Consider the following 23,229-nt stretch of genomic DNA (forward strand, 5'->3'; position numbering starts at 1 on the left):
ATCTCAAAAAAGATATAATTGCGATGGAGAAGGTACAGAGAAGGGCAACCAAAATGATAAGGGGAATGGAACAGCTCCCCTATGAGGAAAGGCTGAAGAGGTTAGGGCTGTTCAGCTTGGAGAAGAGACGGCTGAGGGGGGATATGATAGAGGTGTTTAAAATCATGAGAGGTCTTGAACGGGTAGATGTGACGTCACGCACACCCGTTCATGTGCTTTCGCTGGCTTGAGTGCCTGTGCACTACGGGCGTGCGTTTGTCCATCTTCGCCAGCGGGGGCCGCTGGAAGCCCTTTCGCCGCCGGCTGCCCTCGGGAGGCAGGGGAGCCGCGGTGCGCACCTCCGGAGGAGGGCAGAGAGGGCTGAAAGAAAAAGTAAGTTGACTTTGCTTACACTTATTCACAATACTTTACATGTCGAGTCGCTTCGGGAGGAGGGGATTTTAGGTTTTTAGGTTTTCTTTTGGTTAAAGTTGCATCCGGAGGAGGGGAGAGAGGACTGGGGCTGCCCCGGAGACTGTCACCCATGGACGCGGCCAGGGCAGGTGAGCGGGGGCTGGGGGAAAGTTTGCCGCCTACCCTTACCCCTGCCTCTAACGCAGGGGTAAGGGTAGGCGGTAAATTAGCAGTTCCTCAGTATTTCTCTGACTCCAGCAGTTGGTAGAGGTGCACTACCTGCAGTCTTAGTTATTTTTGTTGTTTTCAGTGTAGTTAGAAATTTTATGGTTTTTTTCTTTCTTCTTTTCCCTTTTGTTGCTTCCTGAGGTGTTAGGCCCCTTCGTGGGCCATCCCTCGGTGGAAGCCAGAGATCCGGGGGTTGGGAATCCCTTGACTGAGTTATGCCCGATTCGGCTCGGGGAGCAAAGACTAGGGGCTCCTAGTCTTCCTACCCCTGAAACTGCTCCCTCGATCCCTGCCTGAGCTGGCTCCATAAAGTTCAGTTAAAAAAAAAATTGTGAATCTTGCAGGTGTCTTTCAGCTGAGGTAAGGAGACGGCTGGGGCAGCCGGTCAGGGTTGGAGCTTCGGTTCTTCCGCTCCCGGGGCGTTGATGAAGTGAGGGGGTAAGTCTGTCATGCCAGGACCGCGTTTTCAGTACCAACGGGTGGAACAGCGCGGTTGCTGCATTGGGGCCTTTTCGTGTGGTTACAGAGTTTTCCCGTGCCGCAGGCAGCGCGCGCAGCGGTCCAGACTAGGCCTCTCCTCCGCTCGCAGTGTCTTGTGGCCTGGCATGGCTCCGCGATCCAAATCGGCTGCCTGCCGCGCGTGTGGAGCACGCGGGCAGGCCTTATACGCGGCATCCCTTTGTTCCTCTTGCTCCTCCGAGTTAGCAGGCTCATCAGTCGGGCCCCCCTCCTCGCGGGGGGGGGGGGGTGTAATCTCACCGCGGTTTGCGGGGGGAGGAATCCCCTCCCGTTTTGGGCCCCATGGGTGAGGATCTTGTTCTGGGGCTGGGGAACCGGTGCCCCTGGGCCCCCCGGATGGGGTGGGTGGTCCCGGAGGCCTTTTCCCTGGAGTTTGTTCTGATCATGCATCAGGCTTTCTTAGCAAGCAGACAAGCAGCAGCGAAAGACCCGGGCAGGCGGAAGATCCCGCTGAGCCGCCCAGGAAACAGGGAAGGTCTGTAGACGCTCCGGCTCATCCTGCAGAGCGCCCTCGTCAGGTAGATGACATCCGGGGTTATCAGAAACCAGACCTGGATACAGGATCATCTCCGACAGGGCTGGTGCCTGGGATGGATCCTGACCCGAATCCTGATCTGGGGGACACCGACCATGACGACACGGATGGGGATTTTATTTATTTATTTATTTATTTAATATCTTTTATATACCGACGAACGTTGGGAACATCTCATCGGTTTACAGGGAACAGAACTTAGCAACAGGCTTTACATTTGTCACATGATTATAATCGGAACAGTAGAAATAACAATAATAACAAAAACAATAACAAACGAATAATATGGAAGTTATATAAGTAATAATTAACTAAGTGGGATACATGATAGTGGTTAGTCAGAAGAGGGGCAGGGAGATTCTGCTAGATATGATTGATATCAACATTTGTAGGAGGTATAAATTTGTATATACAATGGTTGTCGGGGAATATATACACGTTTGTGAGTAAAAATGTTCTTATTTACAGTAAGCTGTCTTGATAAATTTGCTTTCCGGGAAGCATAGTAGAAAGCTAATTGTTAGGCAAGGTGGAAAGGGGTGGTTAGGGGGTGGGAAGGAGAAAGGGGTGGGGGGGGGGGGGAGGAGGGAGGTTAGGAGTTAGGGGGGGGGGGGCTGGTGAATGTGTGAATGTTAGGTGTATGAGTGTCTAAAGAACCAGGTCTTCAGTTTTTGCCTGAATATTTTTGGGCAGGTTTCTTGGCGGAGGGAAGTGGGTAGTTTATTCCAAAGTAACGGTCCTGCTAGGGAGAGGGCTCTTTCGTTAGTGGTGCGGAGTTTAGTAAGCTTAGGTGAGGGGGTGTGTAGTGTGGCTAGATATTGTTTTCTGGTGGGTCTACTACTGTTGTGAAAGGAGAAGTGTTCTTTGAACCAGTGCATGTTGTTGTTATGAAGGGATTTGTGTATTAGGGTGAGGGCTTTGAAGGTAATTCTAGATGCGACGGGTAACCAATGTAGATGTTTGAGTACAGGGGTTATGTGATCATATTTGTGAGTGTTGGTGAGAATCCTGGCAGCTGCATTTTGGAGTAGTTGTAAAGGTTGGATGGTGTTTTTAGGCAAGCCTAGTAGCAAGGAGTTGCAGTAATCTATTTTCGATAATATGAGGGCTTGTAATATGGTGCGGAAGTCGCTGAGATGTAAGAGAGGTTTGAGTCTTTTTAGGGTGTGCAGTTTGTAGAAGCAGTCTTTAAGGGTGTTATTAATGAATTTCTTGTAGTTGAGATGACAGTCAATGAGTACGCCGAGGCTTCGTACATGGGTGGGGAAGGTGTGGTCAGTGGCAGGGCCATTGTTGTGTGTTTGTGTGGGGGTCATAAGGAGGGTGGGGGATATGTTGGGGGTGATATTAGGATAAGTTCTGTTTTAGTAGTGTTGAGGGCGAGAAAGTTGTTAGATAAGAGGCTGCTAATATCAGAGAGGGCGGATTTCCAGGTTTCAATGGCTTTGTGTATTGAGTCTTTAATCGGAATAAGTATCTGCACGTCATCGGCATATATGAAGTGCGGAAGGTCAAGTTTAGCAAGGAGATGGCAGAGGGGGAGGAGATATATATTGAAAAGTGTGGACGATAGCGATGAACCTTGTGGTACTCCTTGAGAGAGGTTGTGGGGCTTGGAGGTGGAGTTTCCCATTTGTACGCTAAATTGTCTTTCAGCTAGATATGAGTGGAACCATTGTAGAGCCTGGCCTGAGATACCAATGCTGCTAAGACGTTCTAATAGGATTTGATGCTTTATGGTGTCAAATGCAGCGGATATGTCTAGGAGAATGAGTATGTGTGAGTGACCTTTGTCAAGACCTTTCAATATTTGGTCGGAGAGTGAAATGAGTAAGGTCTCTGTGCTATGATGTTTGCGAAAGCCAAACTGTGAGGGGGCGAGGATATTGTTTTCATCCAAGTAGTCTGATAGCTGTTTGTTTATAGCTTTCTCAAGAACTTTTGTGATGAGTGGGAGGTTGGAAATAGGACGGAAATTGGTGAGATCAGAGGGGTCAAGGGATGGCTTCTTCAGTATAGGTTTCACAATAGCATGCTTGCAGTTTTTAGGGATACTGCCAAGTTCAATAGACTTGTTTATAATGTTTGAGATGGGTTTGGCGATGATGCCGGGGATGGTGAGGAGGTGTTTTGTGGGAATGGTATCTGTAGGGTGTGTAGAGGGTCTGATTTTTTTAAGGATAGATTCTATTTCTAGGGATGAGGTGGTGTCAAATGATGAAAGATTAGTATTAGATTGGTGTTGTGTAGTATCTATGGATGTTTGCTTGGGGGGGAAGCGTGACATGATATTGCTGATTTTATTGTGGAAGAATAGGGCTAGTTCTTCACATTTTGTCTGGTTGTCTGTCTGGTATGGATGGAGTGCAAGGTTTAGTTAAATTGTTTACTAGTTGGAATAGGGCTCTAGGATTGAATTGCAGGTGGTGTATGCGCTGTGAGTGGAAGTCTCTTTTGGTTTTGTCGATGTTAATTCGGTAGGAGTGCATGTAGGATTTAAATTTATTTAGTTGGGTGGCGGTAGGGTCTTTGAGCCACGCTCTTTCGAGCTTTTTTAAATTGGATTTCATGCTTTTTAGTTCTGGTGTATACCAGGGTTGTTTGTGTTTTTGAGACATGTCAATTGTGTGTTCTTGTATGGGGCAGATCTTGTTGGCAATCGTGTTGGTGATATGGTTCCAGGATGTGAGAGCAGTATCGACGTCTGTCAAATCAAGTGAGTTGATATCAGTGGACATGGCCGATATTAATTCTTCTTGTTTACAGTTACGTCTAAACTGTATGACTTTTTGACTGTATGACTTTTTGACTGTATGACTGGGATGACCTTCCGCCGGCGGAAGGGGTTGATCCCAGTGGTGTTCGTCTTTTCAAACGTGACGAGCTGCGTCCGCTGATTCCCCAGGTGTTGGTCGTCCTGTGCCTTAAGGTTACCCAGGAGGAATCCGATAGTGAAGGGGTTAATCCAGTCCTCGATGGACTACGGAGACAGACAATCTCATTCCCTCTGCCTAAGAAAGTCCGCAAGCTCGTGAACCAGGAGTGGGATACTCCGGATGCGGGTTTGAAGGTTGGTAGGGCAATGGCGAAGCTCTATCCCCTATTACCGGAGGTGTTGGATCTCCTGAAGATTCCAAAGGTGGACGCTGCTGTCTCGGCGGTCACAAAGAAGACCATGATACCCGTAGTGGGCTCTGCCGCGTTAAAGGGCATGCAAGACCGTAAACTGGAGATTCAGTTAAAGAGGGTCTTTGAGGTGGCCGCTTTGAGTGTTCGTGCGGCAGTCTGCGCTAGCCTTATGCAGAGGGCATGCCTGTGCAGGGTTCAAGAGGCGGGCGCCGGCAGTGGCGGTGATGGGTCGCTACAGTTGGCCCGTTTGGAAGCAGGCATTGCGTATGGGGTGGATGCGCTGTACGATCTCATCCGGACTTCGGCTTGGTCCATGGTGTCCGTGGTGGCGGCTCGTCGGCTTCTCTGGTTGCGGAATTTGGCTGCAGACTTGTCTTCCAAATCTCAGCTTTGTAACCTTCCCTTCAAGGGCAAACTCCTTTTCGGGGAGGAGCTGGATCAGCTACTCAGGGAATCCAAGAGTAATCGATTGCCAGAGGATAGGTGATCTTCCAAGAAGGTTTTTCCCCCTAGGGCTAGTTTTCGAGATTCTCGCCGGTTTCGATCTACCAGATATTCCACTCCATCTGGTTCTAAGCAGACTCAGGGACGCTAGCAGTCCTTTCGCAGTGGCTGGTAGGGACTCTGGACACCTCAGTGAGGGAACCAGTAAGCCTGCCCAATGAAGCCACAAACACCCATTCCATTGTCGAAGCTAGGCAGATTGTCCAACTTTTACACGGAATGGGCAAGAATTACCTCGGACTGATGGGTCTTGGAGGTAATCAGAGACAGTTACGCCCTGGAGTTCGTGCGGCCGGTTCGGGAGTCCTGTGTGGTCTCACAGCAAACGCGAGGCAGTTCAGGATACCCTACAACGCCTTCTCGAGCTCAGAGCCATCGTCCCGGTTCCACAGGAGCAGCGGGGTGGGAACGGTATTCGGTTTACTTTGTGGTCCCCAAAAAGGAGGGTACCTTTCGTCCAATCCTCGATCTTCAGAAGATCAACCGTTGTCTCTGGGTCCCTCGTTTTTGCATGGAAACCCTGAGGACAGTAATGGGTGCGAAAAGGGGAGTTTCTGGCATCCCTGGACCTCACGGAGGAGTATCTTCATATTCCAGTCCGACTGAATCACCAGAAACTTTTGCGCTTCAAGGTCTTGGGTCAGCACTTTCAGTTTCGAGCCCTCCCATTTGGTCTCGCCACAGCGCCTTGGACTTTCAGCAAGGTGATGGTGGTCGCCGCCTTTCTTCACAAGGAGGAGGGGATCTTGATTCATCTGTATCTGGACGATTGGTTGATTCGAGCCAAGTCCCGGGAGGATTGCGAAAGGATTAAGGTGGCAATCAGCTCGGTTTACATAGCCCGGGGGCGACAAGTGCCAGAGCTCATTCCACCCGGGCCCAGGCTACTTCTTGGGCGGAGTGTCAGCTCTTGTCGCCCCAGGAGATCTGTAAGGCTACGGTGTGGTCCTCACTACACACTTTCACGAAACATTGACTGGACGTTAACGCGTTTGGGGAGTCGTCCTTTGGTAAGAGTGTTCTGCGCGCGGGTCTTTCGGGTTCCCGCCCAGTGTAGGGTGGCTTGGGTACATCCCACTTCTCTGGACTGATCTGGGTATGTTCAAGAAATGAAAACTGATTATTACTTGCTAATTTTCATTCCTGTAATACCACAGATCAGTCCAGAGGCCCACCCCTTTCTTCAGATACCGAAAGATTGCCTTTTGCTTGAAGTTTGTTGTGTGTTTTTTGCATGGAGCTTAGTTTTTGCAGATATGCTCGATAGAGCAGGTTTTATTATGGTTGATTCGGGTTCGAATTTGTTAATGTGGGCAACGAGGTTGGCAGTTGATTTGGGTTCAATCTCGTAGGTTTGTTAGTGATATTAGTATGGGCTTGGGTACAGGCCAATACTGAGGGACTGCAGGTGGCACTCTAGTATATATGGCAGTGCCCAAAGATTTTTGCTCTCTGACTCCACCTGCTGGTAGGAATACACAACCCACTACTCTGGACTGATCTGTGGTATTACAGTAATGAAAATTAGCAGGTAAGAAACAATTTTCATATCTGGCTAACTTTAGTCCTGCCCTATGGTGCGTCTAGAGTTAGTCGGTTAAGTTAATCGGCTAACTCCGCTCCTCCTCAGAACGCCTACCTCCCGCCCCAAAAACTCCCCCAACTTAACAGGCTAAATTCTAGCCAGATAACCTTTTAAATATGCAGATAAGCCATTTAGATGGATAACTTTCCTCTTATCTGTCTAAATGGCTTTTGAATATGTACCCCTTTGTTTTTAATCTAGGGAAAGTTGGAAGACAGGAAGCCCCTGATGGTCTTGTTTGGAGATGTGGCCATGCATTACATATTGTCTGCAGCTCAGTAAGTACTCTCTGACCTTTGTCCTTTATTCTATCCCATGCCGTCTCCTTGGTCACATCAACCTCCCTGCTTCTCCTTTGTCCTAATCCTGCTCCTCCTCCTGGCCCTTTTTGTACCCCACTTCCTTTACATCCTTCCTGTTTAATTTCACCTTTTATCTGATCATTATTTTCCTCCAGCTCAACCCCTGCTTTCCTCTGTGCTCAACATAATAGAGCGATTCTGGCTGGAAAAGTGCTATACTGTATGTACTTCATAAAGCAGAATAAGAAGGAAGTGACATTGCTCCCAGAAATGGCAGCTTAACTTTACAACTTAGACCAGATGTAATTTAAGAAGAGAAATATACCAGAGCAGATAAAAAGTGCCTTCCTAGTGTGTAGCCAGATGGACTCTGGTGCAATGGGTTATGCTCCCCTGTCAGCAGATGGAGACTGAGTCATTTCAAGGCTGATGTCACCCTACATACACCCCTGCAGTGAACTCAGTCCCTCGGTATTCTCCGTCTCCAGCAGATATTGGACGTACCTCTCCCTATAGGGATTGTTGTACTTTTTGGAATGAGAAATTCTACATTCTAAATTGAAAAAGAATTGAGCCCCGCTCTCCTGCGGTGATACCTAAAGGTCCCTCCTCCAGTTGAGAATTCCTGAGGCGATTTCCGAGATCCCTCAGAGGTGTGCATTGGTCCGGTAGCTGGTTCCCGGTGCAGATTTTGCTGCTTAAGCAGCTGAAAGGCAGCGGGTACAGGAAGCCGAGCGCGGCGGTGACTGCCAAAGCCCTCTCCCCCTGCAGCCGGAGACAATCTCTGTACTCAGCTGGTAAGCGCTGAGCCCAGGTAATTTAAAAAAAAAAAAAAAAAGGAAGATTTACCTCCTGATTCAGAGACATGTGGAGGGGTTTCGGTAAGACTTCTCTGGTTTCCTTGCTCTGCCATTTCCGATCCCGTTAGGGTAAGGGGAAGTGGGCTTCCAAGCGGACTGAGCTTTAGGCTTGGTTGTGACACCGCCTAGTAGGCCGTGGCGGTGCCATCCTGTGTGCGTCCTTGTGCATGTTGTATTGCCCTCCATAGAGCATTGGTACGTGCAGTACGTTGGCTCTAAGCAAGCACTGTGTGCATAGCTTACATAGGCGTACAACTTACTAAGCGCAAAACACAGGACAAGCTGGACACAGAGGCTGTGCTTGCACCTCACTGTGTCCCGTCTAGGCACTCAAAATCTGTGTGCATAAATTTTTAAACGTGAACAGATAGGATGCACAGTTACCACTGCCAATGGCACCACCATCCAAGAAAGCTTAGTGCCTTGTTCTCTGTATTTTATTTATTTAGATTTTATATTCCGCTTTTTGCACTCTTTTTCAGCGCTTCAAAGCAGATTACATTCAGGTACTGTAGGTATTTTCCTATCCCCAGAGGGCTTACAATCTAACAGGCGTTTTCGACGTGCTAGCTCTACCCCTTATTCAGTAAGGGGTAATAGCGCGTCAAAAACGCGCGTCCAACACCCCCCCCCCCCCCCAAAAAAAAACAAACTAATAGTGCCTGCAATATGCATATGCACGTTGATGGCCCTATTAGTTATTCCCGCACGGTTCAGTAAGTAAAATGTGCAGCCAGGCCGCACATTTTACTTTTAGAAATTAGCACCTACCCAAAGGTAGACGTTAATTTCTGCTGGCACCAGGGAAGTGTAAAAACTGCTTTTCTGTAACCCTCCGACTTAATATCATGGCAATATTAAGTCGAAGGTCCTAAAAGTTTAAAATAATTTTAAAAAAAAACATTTTTTTAAATCGGCCCGCAGCTCGCGGGTTGAAAACGAACACTCAATTTTGCCGGCGTCCGGTTTCCAAACCCGTTGCTGTCAGCGGGTTTGAGAACCGATGCCGGTAAAATTGAGTGTTGGCTGTCAAACTCGCTGACAGCCGCCGCTTCCATCAAAAAAGAGGCGCTAGGGACGCGCTAGTGTCTCTAGCGCCTCTTTTTACCACGGGCCCTAATTTGCATGTTTGTCCCCCATGAATCGCGTGCACAGGAGAGTGGCCTGTGCCCGCGCTGGGTCTCTCCCGCGACCTGGCCTGTAAGTCCGTACCTGAGGCAATAGAACGTAAAGTGACTTGCCCAAGGTTACAAGGAGTGACAGCGGCACTTGAACCCTGGTCTCCTGGTTCCTAGCCCACTGCTCTAAAAACTAGACTACTTCTCCACTCCTTGCCATATTAGAGCCTCTCAGTCTGATCTGGACTCCAACTTAGGTTGGCGCTGCGAGGAAGCCTAAGGGGAATTGACCTCCTTGGGCTTTGCTAAGCCAGGTTCTTCCCATTCTGATGAAGGGTTGTGTTGACCACTGCCTTAACTGGAAGTATGCCGGACCTTAGCACCCCCCTTGATGGGTTTATCCGTGGGAGAGGGAAATTCAGCTGGTCTCATCCCAGTACCTCCTGGACTAGGCATTGACTTGGCTGCCTTTTGCTGGATGGAGTTTTTCCAGGAATTACAAGTCTACTGCTTCTCTTGTGCCAGTCCGAATTGAACCTCAGCCTGTGGCCCCTCCCTCTTCCGTTCCTACCAGCAGGCCCCAAGGTATGCCTCGCCTTACCAAAGGTATCCCTAGCAGGGACCTGGACAGCACAGACAAAGAGGAGGATACAGATTCCATGGAAGATGGGGAAATTCCCTCTGGGTTAGAACCATTTTGGACTATGTTACGGTTTTTCCATAGAGACAAATTGCTGACCCTAGTCTCCCAGACCCTGAAGATGCTGGGAGTTACTGGGTTGGATTCTGTGACTGAACCAAAGAAGAATCCCATTCTGGTTTCCCTGTGGAAGGCCGCTTGCTACTTTCCAGTGATGGATGCATTCCAGGAGTTGATTGATCTGGAATGGGATGCCCCAGAAGCAAGTTTTAAAGGAAACCGATCCTTGGAAGCTCTATACCCTCTGGATCCAGCGAACATTTGCATTTTCCTAAAGTGGTTGCACTGCTCTATGCCCTCTCTAAATGAATAAATACCCCAGGAGCAGCCTTAAAAGATGTGCATGATAGACAGATTGAGTCTGTCCTTAAACAAGCCTTTGATGCTGTAGCAATTACCTTACAGAAATTGGGGAGATACCAGTTTTAGAGATGGTTTTCAAGGGTGATGAGTCAGATGAACTGAACCAAATCACTGTGAACCTGGAAGATGTAGTAGGCCAGATTGACAAACAAAAGAGGAGCAAATCACCTGGACCGGATTGCAAACTGGCTAAAAGACAGGAAACAGAGAGTAGGATTAAATGGGCAATTTTCTCAGTGGAAGGGAGTGGACAGTGGAGTGCCTCAGGGATCTGTATTGGGACCCTTACTGTTCAATATATTTATAAATGATCTGGAAAGAAATACGACGAGTGAGATAATCAAATTTGCAGATGACACAAAATTGTGCAGAGTAGTTAAATCACAAGCAGATTGTGATAAATTGCAGGAAGACCTTGTGAGACTGGAAAATTGGGCATCCAAATGGCAGATGAAATTTAATGTGGATAAGTGCAAGGTGATGCATATAGGGAAAAATAACCCATGCTATAATTACACGATGTTGGGTTCCATATTAGGTGCTACAACCCAAGAAAGAGATCTAGGTGTCATAGTGGATAACACATTGAAATCGTCAGTTCAGTGTGCTGCGGCAGTCAAAAAAGCAAACAGAATGTTGGGAATTATTAGAAAAGGAATGATGAATAAAACGGAAAATGTCATAATGCCTCTGTATCGCTCCATGGTGAGACCGCACCTTGAATACTGTGTACAATTCTGGTCGCCGCATCTCAAAAAAGATATAATTGCGATGGAGAAGGTACAGAGAAGGGCTACCAAAATGATAAGGGGAATGGAACAACTCCCCTATGAGGAAAGACTAAAGAGGTTAGGACTTTTCAGCTTGGAGAAGAGACGACTGAGGGGGGATATGATAGAGGTGTTTAAAATCATGAGAGGTCTAGAACGGGTAGATGTGAATCGGTTATTTACTCTTTCGGATAGTAGAAGGACTAGGGGACACTCCATGAAGTTAGCATGGGGTACATTTAAAACTAATCGGAGAAAGTTCTTTTTTACTCAACGCACAATTAAACTCTGGAATTTGTTGCCAGAGAATGTGGTTCGTGCAGTTAGTATAGCTGTGTTTAAAAAAGGATTGGATAAGTTCTTGGAGGAGAAGTCCATTACCTGCTATTAAGTTCACTTAGAGAATAGCCACTGCCATTAGCAATGGTTACATGGAATAGACTTAGTTTTTGGGTACTTGCCAGGTTCTTATGGCCTGGATTGGCCAATGTTGGAAACAGGATGCTGGGCTTGATGGACCCTTGGTCTGACCCAGTATGGCATTTTCTTATGTTCTTATGTTCTTATGTTTGCATCCTAGGGTACTGAAGGAACTCAAAAATGAAATTTCTGATTTATTAGTTAAAATTTGTAACTTATCATTAAAATCATCCATTGTACCTGAAGACTGGAGGGTGGCCAATGTAACCCCAATATCTAAAAAGGGCTCCAGAGGTAATCCGGGAAACTATAGACCATGTTCGTTGTTCCAATCCTCATTTCTTGTTCCAAGTGATGTCCTGATTCCTGTTCTTCTCTGAGTCTCAGTCCTGAGCTTGTCCCGCTCCCTGCATGGTCTGTGACCAACCTGTGGCAGGTTGTGTAGGGTGCACAGTGGGACAGCATGGTCCATGACCAGTCCATACGGGGCTATGTAGGGTGTGCCGAGGTGCAATGCCTTGGGAGGCTGGATTCCTCCTGTTCCTGACTCCCTGTTTCAAGTTCCAAGTCTTTCGAGTCTTCTGAGCCTCCGTCCGAGTTCCATATCATGCTATGTCCTGTCCTCAACCTTCGTCTGTCCTGACGCACAAGCCGTTCCCAAGCAGCAGGTCCGAAAGGGCTATTGAGCGGCCGAAGGGCTACCCCTGTAAGCAGCATTGCGTTGTTGGGTCTCACTCTGTGTGTTCAGGCTCAGCGGAGGTCCGAGTGAGCTACGTTCCAAGTCCAAGCTGTGTCTCAAGTTCTAAGCCCAGCCTGTGCTGGAACCGCTCGCCTCCCATGGTGCCTTCCTTGGAGGTTTGCCCTGAAGTTGCGCTGTGGTTCAAGGGCTCACTCTCCCCAAGCAAGCGACCGCATTCCCTGCGCTCACAACAGTGGCGCGCTCCTGTTTCAGGGATGAGTTGAACAGAATCTGGACATGGCCCTTTTTCTGAAAGGGGCGAAGCATCTCCAGCCACACGTATGGTTGCTGGTTCCCTTGTGGAATCTTAATCTGGTATTGGAGTTTTTGGCAGGGCCCTCCTTTCAGCTGCTGTGCAGTCTTTCCTTGCATTTATTAACTCTGAAAACAGTATTCCTGGTGGCTATATGTTCAGCACGTCACATCTCTGAACTAGAGGCATTGTCATGTCGAGAACCGTTTCTCCGGATGACTGCAGGAGCTTACAGCTTCTTACCGTTCCTTCTTGCCCAAGGTAGTTTCGGAGTTTCATTGGAATCAGTCCATTTCAGTGCCATCCCTAGATAATCATAAGAACACGGAGGAATACCACCTCCTCTGCCATTTGAATGTCAGTAAACTTTTGGTGCGGAATCTGGAAGTTTCAGAACTGATCTGAAAGACGGACCGCCTGTTTGTTCTTCATGGTGGAAGGAAGCAGGGTGAACCAGCTTCGCAGACTACCATAGCTCGCTGGTTTAAGAAGGTGGTCACAGGAGCCTGTGTGGAGGCAGGAAAGCCATTATCCCTTCAGGTTAAAGCTCATTCCACTAGGGCTGAATCACTAGACTGCTGCCCGACGACATGGTCCTCCTAGCACACCTACTCCAGGTTCTATCGCCTGGACGTTCAGGCCCAGGAGGACGCAGCCTTTGCAAGGGCGTTGGACACCACTGCACCTGGAGATCGCCTGGGCTATGGTGTGCCAGATCTGGCCCTTAGCTGCCTTCAAGGTTTTGGCTTCACGGTTGCCAAAGAGCATAGCATAATGCTCCAGGACTCCTGCAATCACTGTCTTGTTGTCCTGCACATTGAACCTGAGAGCCCTAAGAAGAGGGCCTCCTGCTGCCTGGCTGCTAGAAGGGGGCGCCACTTCCACGCCCATTTTTTTTTATCGTAGGTATTATTTCCACTATATTTATTTATAGCAGTTTGATGAATCTAGACCAAAAGCATGTTACCCATGTGATTTTTGTCCTGCTGATGAAAGCCCCTCATCTTCTGTGAGCCCAAGTACCCAATAACTCCTTGAAGGGGAGTTGGGAGGGTTGTCTCATCAGAAAAAAGAAACATGATGTACCATATTTTTCGCTCCATAAGATGCACTTTGTTTTCCCCAAAAGTGTGGGGGGGAAATGGTCTGTGCATCTTGTGGAACGAGTATAAAAAAAAAATTATCTACAACCCCCCCCCCCCCACCCTCCTGACCCCCCAAGACTTGCCAAACGTCCCTGGTGGTCCAGCGAGTGTCCTGGGAGCGATCTCCTGCTCTTGGGCCGTCGGCTGCTAGTAATCATCTTAGAAAATGGCGCGGGCCATCCATTGCTCCTTCCATGTGCCAGGGGCCAACCAATGGCACCGGTGTAGCCCCTGTCACATATTAAGGGCAAAGGGCCATCAGCGCCATTTTGATTACTGGCAGCCGATGGCCCAAGAGCAGGAGATCGCTCCCGGGACCCCCGCTGGACCACCAGGGACTTTTGGCAAGTCTTGGGGGGGTCAGGAGGGTGGGGGGTTGTAGTTAATTTAAATTTGAAGGGTTGTGGTGGAGTTTTTTTGTTTGTTTTTTTTTGTACAAACGAGAACGATAAACGTTTTCTGATCCAGGGAGTGGATCGAAATGGCCCTCCCCAGACACTAAAACAAAATGTGGACAAAAATAATTGTATGCACACCCCTAATTTGCTCCATAATTTTACTTAGGGAATAGCCACTGCTATTAATTGCATCAGTAGCATGGGATCTTCTTAGTGTTTGGGTACTTGCCAGGTTCTTGTGGCCTGGATTGACCACTGTTGGAAACAGGATGCTGGGCTTGATGGACCCTTGGTCTGACCCAGCATGGCAAGTTCTTATGTTCTTAAGACGCACAGGTACCCGGGAACAGCCGGTTTAGCACACCATTTTTTAAAAATTTTCCCCCTCTGAATCCTAGGTGCGTCTTATGGAGCGAAAAATACAGTAGTTGTATTGTTTGCACTTGTTGACTTGCATCTCAGTGAATACATATTCTATTTTCATAAAAGTTGCTTATTGCTGTCACCCTCTGATGTGAAGGCAACCCTTCACTCATATTATGTAAGGTTTCACTGAGGCCGCCTCCCTTCAGTGTATAAAGTGGAACTGGTAATCTCAGCCTGTTTGCTGGAAGTCTGGAAGGGACAGGTGCTGGGTTCTGAGTGATTTGGTGATGAGCAATATCACTAGGGGCTTCTATAAATTTGCCTGCACAGTGATGAAGAAATGCGTCTTTTTGCCTTATAGGACTGCAAACGGAGAGGGGCTAGTAGAGAAGCATTATGTGTTTTTGAAGAGACTCTGCCAAGTCCTGTGTGCTTTGGGCAGTCAGCTTTGTGCCTTGGTGGTAAGTCTCTGTCCCAGTGACATTTGGGTTTTGGAGGGGAGGGGGGGGGGTGCTGCTTACTGTGGGGAAAAATTAGAGCGCATTTGGCTGCTTTTACCATCTGTCTGCTACCTAATTAGACCATCTGTGGTAAGCAACAGTATTAAAGCAATAGCATTGATGGGCTTACGAGGTAAGGAGGTGGCACTGCGGGTTAATCTGGAAAGAATGAATAGAACATATATTTATATTGGTGTAATATACAGCCCTCCATCACAGACAGAGGAGATGGATGGAGATTTAATGGAGGATATTCACAGGATTGCTGTGAAAGGGGTGTTTCCTAGCGTGTAGCCAGATGGACTCGGAACCAATGGGTTATGTGCTGCCCTGCTAGCAGATGGAGATGGAGGTTTCAAAGCTGACATCACCCTACATACACCCCTGCACTGACCTCAGTCCTTCAGTATCTCTCTGTCTCCTAGCAGATGTGGACGTGCTTTCCCTATGGAGATCCTGTACCATTTGGAAGAAGAAATTCTACTTTTAAATTGGAGAAAGATTGAGCCCCGCTCTCCTGCGGTGATACCTGAAAGTCCCTCCCCCAGTTGAGAATTCATGAGGTGATTTCTGAGATCCCTCAGAGGGGTGCCTTGGTCCCATCATGGACGTTGCTGATTGGGCAGCTGAAAGGTAGTGGGTATAGGAAGCAGAGGGCAGCAGGGCTAGGCCCCACTTTAGGCTAAGTAGACACACCATGTGGTAGGCTGCGGTGGCGCCATCTTGCACATGTTTTTCTGTGTCTTCTAATGCCCACCATAGAGAATTGGTACACATTGTGCATGTCTGCTATGAGCAAAATACCGTGCACATCCATACGCGCACAACTTTCTAGGCGCAGAATTTAGGTGAAGCAGGGCGCACGGGCCGTGTACATACCTTGCCGCCATCCACTTAGGCACGCAAAATCTGTGTGCACAAAACGCAGTTGAAAATGCAGTTACTGTCCCTAATGGCCCCAGCTCTCTGCGCTGCCTGGCATATTAGGGCTACACTGTCTGACCTTGATTCTTACTTATGTCAGCACTGTAAGGAGGCCTAGGAAGTGTTGGCCTCCCCAGACTTTACTAAACCTGGATTCTCCCAATCTGGGGATGGTTCAGCCACAACGTTAACTGGAAGTACCCCGGATCAGAGTAATCCTGGGGCTGCATCTTCCATCGGAGAGCAAAATCCAGCAGCACCTACCCCAGTATTTCCTGGGCTAGGCATGGAACCAGTGGCTTTCTCTTGGGTGGAATTTTTTCAAGGCCTTCAAGCCTTCGTACAAGCACAGTCTGCTTCACTTGCCCCTGTGCGGACGGAACCCAGCTGGTAGGGCCTCCCTCTCCCAACCCCGTTGGGAGACCTTGAGACATGCCTCATCTCACCAAGGGTATGCCTGGCAGGGACCCAGACAGCATGGGCGAAGAAGGGGATATTCCCCTGGAATATGGGGAAATCCTCCTGGGTTTAGAGCCATATCGGATCATGTTAAGCTTTTTCCATAGAGATAAATTGCCGGCCCTGGTTTCTCAGACCCTGAAGACACTGGGCGTTCCTGGGGCCGACTCTGTGATGGAACCAAAGAAGAATCCTATTCTGGTGTCTATACAGAAAGCCTCTTGCTATTTTCCAGTACTGGAAGCCATCCAGGAGTTAATTGACCTGTGGACGAGCATTAGAAGCTCTAGACCCACTGGATCAGGTGGCGAGAGAACGCCTACGTTTCCTTAAAGTGGATGCATTGGTCTGTGCTGTTTCGAAGCAAACAATTATCCCAGTGGAGGGAGGAGCTACCTTGAAGGATGTGCATGGTAGGCGGATGGAGTCCATCCTTAAACAAGCCTTTGACGCAACAGCAATGACTTCATTTATTTATTTATTTATTTCTTTAACATTTTTCTATACCGACCTTCATGGTTAAATACCATATCAGGACGGTTTACATCGAACAGGGATAAAAATAATTAGGTAAAGGAAGAGACAAAGTTACATTAAAAGAGGACCGTGAACTTGGAAGCTTAGGTAGCTGGAAGAAAAGAGATAAAGTTAAGTTAAAGAAAAGAGAAATAACAAATTCCGGACTAGAGATAGTTCAGAATAGAATTAGTCCACATGTTAGAGTTGGTATCCATGCTGTCCAGGAATCAGAGGAGGGGAGGTATAATTGTTCGTATAATTGTTCGTGAGTAGATAAAGTCTAATGTGTATCCCAGGGTTCTGGGAAGGCTAGGCGGAACAACCACGTTTTGAGTTTTTTTTTAAAAGTTAGCAGGCAAGGTTCCAACCTGAGTTCAGCAGGGAGGTTGTTCCAGATAGCTGGGGCTGCTGTTGAAAATGCTCGGTCCCTGGATGCAATGAGTCGCGTGGCTTTGGTTGGAGGGGCTTGTAGTGTTCCTTTGGATATTTCTCTCATTGGCCTATTAGAAGTATGGAGTTTTAATGGAATTTCAAGGTCGAGATAAAGGAGATCGTAGATGGATTTATGTATTAATGATAAAGATTTGTGAAGGACTCTGGTTGATTGGTAACCAGTGTAGATTTCGGAGGATGGGTGTAATATGATCACTCCGGTTGGTGCTTGTTAGGATTCTGGCAGCAGCATTTTGTATCATCTGAAGTGGCTTAATGGTTGAGCTGGGTAGTCCTGTGAGGAGAGCGCTGCAGTAGTCTATTTTGGCAAATATCAAGGATTGAAGAACTGTCCTAAAGTCGTGGAAATATAAGAGAGGTTTGAGTCTTTTTAATACCTGTAGTCTGAAGGAGCAGTCTTTGGTGATAGTGTTAATCATACTCTTTAGGTTAAGACGGTTATCGAGTATTACCCCCAGGTCTCTAACCTGAGTATGAGTGAGGGCGTGGTTATGATGGGTCTGTGATTGGAAGTTGTCTTGGTTGGCGGAAATGAGAAGGAGTTCAAGATGGTGAGATGGACAGTGAAATGCTAAGAGAAATTAGGGAAGCTAACCAAATTGGTAGTGCAGTAATAATGGGAGACTTCAATTACCCCAATATAGACTGGGTAAATGTATCATCGGGTCACGCTAGAGAGATAACGTTCCTGGATGGAATAAATGATAGCTTTATGGAGCAATTGGTTCAGGAACCGACGAGAGAGGGAGCAATTTTAGATCTAATTCTCAGTGGAGCACAGGACTTGGTGAGAGAGGTAACGGTGGTGGGGCCGCTTGGCAATAGTGATCATAATATGATCAAATTTGATTTAATGACTGGAAAAGGAACAGTGTGCAAATCCAAGGCTCTCGTGCTAAACTTTCAAAAGGGAAACTTTGATAAAATGAGAAAATTTGTTAGAAAAAAACTGAAAGGAGCAGCTACAAAAGTAAAAAATGTCCAAGAGGCGTGGTCATTGTTAAAAAATACCATTCTAGAAGCACAGTCCAGATGTATTCCACACATTAAGAAAGGTGGAAAGAAGGCAAAACGATTACCGGCATGGTTAAAAGGGGAGGTGAAAGAAGCTATTTTAGCCAAAAGATCTTCATTCAAAAATTGGAAGAAGGATCCAACAGAAGAAAATAGGATAAAGCATAAACATTGGCAAGTTAAATGTAAGACATTGATAAGACAGGCTAAGAGAGAATTTGAAAAGAAGTTGGCTGTAGAGGCAAAAACTCACAGTAAAAACTTTTTTAAATATATCCGAAGCAGAAAGCCTGTGAGGGAGTCAGTTGGACCGTTAGATGATCGAGGGGTTAAAGGGGCACTTAGAGAAGATAAGGCCATCGCGGAAAGATTAAATGATTTCTTTGCTTCGGTGTTTACTGAAGAGGATGTTGGGGAGGTACCCGTAATGGAGAAGGTTTTCATGGGTAATGATTCAGATGGACTGAATCAAATCACGGTGAACCTAGAAGATGTGCTAGGCCTGATTGACAAACTGAAGAGTAGTAAATCACCTGGACCGGATGGTATACACCCCAGAGTTCTGAAGGAACTAAAAAATGAAATTTCAGACCTATTAGTAAAAATTTATAACTTATCATTAAAATCATCCATTGTACCTGAAGACTGGAGGATAGCAAATGTAACCCCAATATTTAAAAAGGGCTCCAGGGGCGATCCGGGAAACTACAGACCGGTTAGCCTGACTTCAGTGCCAGGAAAAATAGTGGAAAGTGTTCTAAACATCAAAATCACAGAACATATAGAAAGACATGGTTTAATGGAACAAAGTCAGCATGGCTTTACCCAGGGCAAGTCTTGCCTCACAAATCTGCTTCACTTTTTTGAAGGAGTTAATAAACATGTGGATAAAGGTGAACCGGTAGATATAGTATACTTGGATTTTCAGAAGGCGTTTGACAAAGTTCCTCATGAGAGGCTTCTAGGAAAAGTAAAAAGTCATGGGATAGGTGGCGATGTCCTTTCGTGGATTGCAAACTGGCTAAAAGACAGGAAACAGAGAGTAGGATTAAATGGGCAATTTTCTCAGTGGAAGGGAGTGGACAGTGGAGTGCCTCAGGGATCTGTATTGGGATCCTTACTGTTCAATATATTTATAAATGATCTGGAAAGAAATACGACGAGTGAGATAATCAAATTTGCAGATGACACAAAATTGTTCAGAGTAGTTAAATCACAAGCAGATTGTGATAAATTGCAGGAAGACCTTGTGAGACTGGAAAATTGGGCATCCAAATGGCAGATGAAATTTAATGTGGATAAGTGCAAGGTGATGCATATAGGGAAAAATAACCCATGCTATAATTACACGATGTTGGGTTCCATATTAGGTGCTACAACCCAAGAAAGAGATCTAGGTGTCATAGTGGATAACACATTGAAATCGTCGGTTCAGTGTGCTGCGGCAGTCAAAAAAGCAAACAGAATGTTGGGAATTATTAGAAAAGGAATGATGAATAAAACGGAAAATGTCATAATGCCTCTGTATCACTCCATGGTGAGACCGCACCTTGAATACTGTGTACAATTCTGGTCGCCGCATCTCAATAAAGATATAATTGCGATGGAGAAGGTACGGAGAAGGGCTACCAAAATGATAAGGGGAATGGAACAACTCCCCTATGAGGAAAGACTAAAGAGGTTAGGACTTTTCAGCTTGGAGAAGAGACGACTGAGGGGGGATATGATAGAGGTGTTTAAAATCATGAGAGGTCTAGAACGGGTAGATGTGAATCGGTTATTTACTCTTTCGGATAGTAGAAAGACTAGGGGACACTCCATGAAGTTAGCATGGGGCACATTTAAAACTAATCGGAGAATGTTCTTTTTTACTCAACGCACAATTAAACTCTGGAATTTGTTGCCAGAGAATGTGGTTCGTGCAGTAAGTATAGCTGTGTTTAAAAAAGGATTGGATAAGTTCTTGGAGGAGAAGTCCATTACCTGCTATTAAGTTCACTTAGAGAATAGCCACTGGCATTAGCAATGGTTACATGGAATAGACTTAGTTTTTGGGTACTTGCCAGGTTCTTATGGCCTGGATTGGCCACTGTTGGAAACAGGATGCTGGGCTTGATGGACCCTTGGTCTGACCCAGTATGGCATTTTCTTATGTTCTTATGTTCTTATGTTCAGTCTTGTTAGCATTGAGGACCAAATTTAAACTGTTGAGGAGACTAGTGATAGATTGTAGACAGTTGTTCCAGATCGAGAGTGATTTGGTAATGGATTCCGTTATGGGGATCAGGATCTGCACATCATCTGCGTAAATGTAGTGAATAAGGTTGAGACTTGTTAACAATTGGCACAAGGGGAGGAGGTAGATATTGAAAAGTGTGGGGGACAGGGAGGATCCTTGAGGTACTCCTAGTGATGAATTTGTTGGTGGTGATTCTTTATTATTTATTCTGACCTTGAAGCTTCTATCACTAAGGAAAGACTTGAACCAGTTGTAGACTTGTCCTGAGATGCCTATGTCTAATAGACGATTCAGGAGAATGGCGTGGTTGACAGTATCGAATGCCGCTGATATGTCTAAGAGGATTAGCAGAAAAGAGTGTCCTTTGTCAAGTCCCATAATAATATGGTCAGTTAGGGAGATGAGCAGGGTTTCTGTACTGCGTGATTTGCGGAAACCATACTGTGAAGGATATAGTATATTGTAATCTTCTAAATACTCTGAGAGCTGGGTGTTAACCACCTTTTCTGTGATTTTGGCTAAGAATGGAAGATTCGATATAGGGCGAAAATTAGCTAGTTCACTAGGGTCTAAGTTGTGTTTCTTAAGGAGGGGTTTGAGAGAGGCGTTTTTTAGGATGTTTGGGTACAAACCTTGGGTTAAGCAGCAGTTTATGATGTTGGCTTCCTAGTAGCTTGTTCATGCCTGTTCCTCTCTCGGGAGGTGGATGAATCGGGTGTATTCCAGAGAAGTCATGTAACCCGCAGCTGCCTTTTTAGCTGACCCAGCTCTGACCTAGTCTGTACCTCGATCAGAGGAGTGGCCTCAGTGGTAGCGACCAGAAGACAGCTATGGCTGCAAAATTGGTCAGCAGACAAACCTCTAAAGCAAACCTCACAAAGATGCCCTTTAAGGGATCATTCCTCTTCAGAAGCGAATTGGAAAAGCTGGCCAGTAAATGGGGTGAATCTCCAGTGCCCCAACTACCAGAAGATAAGAGAGAGCAGTCACAGAGCCCCTTGCACATGAGGGGTCGAGCCAGGGGCTCCCAACACTTTCAGCTCTACAGAATCTCGACATTTTAGAGGCTTTGGTCCTTTGGGAGGTCTCATTCCTTTCAGAGTCGATAGCCCAAGAGAAGGGCAGGTTCAGGTTCGTCCCGAACTCCCAATGAAGTTTTGTTGATCCACCCACAGAACAAGGAGATACAGGGTCAACTGTCCTTCTACCAGCGGTGGGTCAAGATCACATCGGACAAATGGGTACTGGATGTCATACAAGAAGGATATGTACTGGAGTTTCACAGGACACCTCAGGACATGTTCATGATGTCTCCTTGCCACTCCCAGTGCAAGAAGTCTCCTCAGGTTGAGGGCCATAATTCCAGTATCTGTGCCCCAGGAAAATATGAGGTGGTTCTCATCTATTTCATCGTTCCCAAGAAGGAGGGTTACTTTCGCCCCATCCTGGACCTCAAGAGTTTTATCAGACATCTACGAGTAATTCATTTCCGCATGGAAAGTTTGTGCTCTGTGATAATGGCCCTATAACCAGGAGAGTTCACCTTGACCTTTCCAAGGCCTACCTTCATATTCTCCTAGGACAAGCAGGATGGTAGTCCTCATGTGGGTGACATCATGCATAATAGAATGCACATAGAATGTACTTAACTCCTGCCTCTTTGTAAATAATCCCCCTATTCCCCACCACTTATCCCAGCTTTCTCATATAGTTCCAAGTTACTGCCCTACCCTTTCCCATCCCTTCCCTCCCCCCCAGTTATATTATCAGTTACAATGTAAAGCCCTGTTGGCTGAATTCGCTGTTATCTGGAAACCGATGTGATGTCTCGTGCGAATGTCGGTATAGAAAAAATGTTAAATAAAATAAATAATAAAATCATCCGATGAAGCCCGGCATGGAAACCTTTTGTCAAGTTTCTAGAAACTTTGGCCAGCAGCCTGAGCATGCCCAGGTTGCTACTACCCTTTCGTCCATGCAAGGTCCCTCTTCAGTCTCTTCTTTTCCGCGGTTCAGTTGCCTCGCTGTCCATGGAGCTCCAACTTTTTCAAATTTTTCTTCTATCTCTCGAGTTGTTTTCCAGATCCTCATCGGGGCCCCCTGAGTACACAAGGTTCTTTTTCAGCCATTTTCTTCCAACTTGTGGACGATTCTCGACTCTTCACCCTGTGGTGTCCGGTCATCGACCGCACGTCGGGTATTTTTTCATGGCGTCAACTGGTTTTAGTCTGTGCCCTCGGACCATGTCCATCATGGATCCGCATGAGGTTTGCATCTTCTGCCTGGGGCCCTTGCTGATGTCCATGGTGCCGTCTGTGCGATCAGATAACACCCAAAGGGCATCGGGTGCACCTCGACAAAATGGAGAAACTTTTCGGGACCCCGAAATCCTCCACACCTGCATCTGTTTCTTCGCCCAAGGATTGCAGTGAGCCATATCAGTTTCTCCCTCTCGTAGTCCCTCTAGCCAGTACCCCCAAGGATCGGGGAGAAGGAGATCAATCCTCGGTGGTCTCTTCACTCCCCCAGACCTCGGGGTCTTCGACTTCCTCAGTGCCGGGGAAAGACCAGGCCGAGCAACAGAAGCGATCCTAGAAGCACTGGCATTGATTACCATCCAGACACAGTTCCAGTTCCGGAGCAGCATCGGCAGCCGCCGAGCCGCCAACAGAGGCCCCATCCTCCAGTGCCCCTGGCAGCTTGAGGCATTCCCCACCGATATCTGTGCAGGGCACCGTGCCACCTCGGGGACCTGAGAAGTAGCCGGTGTCTCCTCGTCCCCCTCCATTAGTCC

At 47.0% G+C, this 23,229-nt stretch overlaps 1 protein-coding gene across 2 annotated transcripts in view; it reads left to right on the forward strand.

The window, feature by feature from the left end:
• XPO5 (exportin 5) overlaps positions 1–23,229 on the forward strand; it is a 404,361-nt gene that overhangs the window by 66,592 nt on the left and 314,540 nt on the right. For both annotated transcript variants that reach the window (XM_029592834.1, XM_029592835.1), the window contains 2 exons: positions 7,095–7,171; positions 14,689–14,788. In XM_029592834.1, the coding sequence (XP_029448694.1) occupies positions 7,095–7,171; positions 14,689–14,788 (177 nt within the window). The remainder of the gene's footprint in view (positions 1–7,094; positions 7,172–14,688; positions 14,789–23,229) is intronic.

This window comes from Rhinatrema bivittatum, chromosome 3 (assembly GCF_901001135.1).
Source record: "Rhinatrema bivittatum chromosome 3, aRhiBiv1.1, whole genome shotgun sequence".
Taxonomy (NCBI): Eukaryota; Metazoa; Chordata; class Amphibia; order Gymnophiona; family Rhinatrematidae; genus Rhinatrema; species Rhinatrema bivittatum.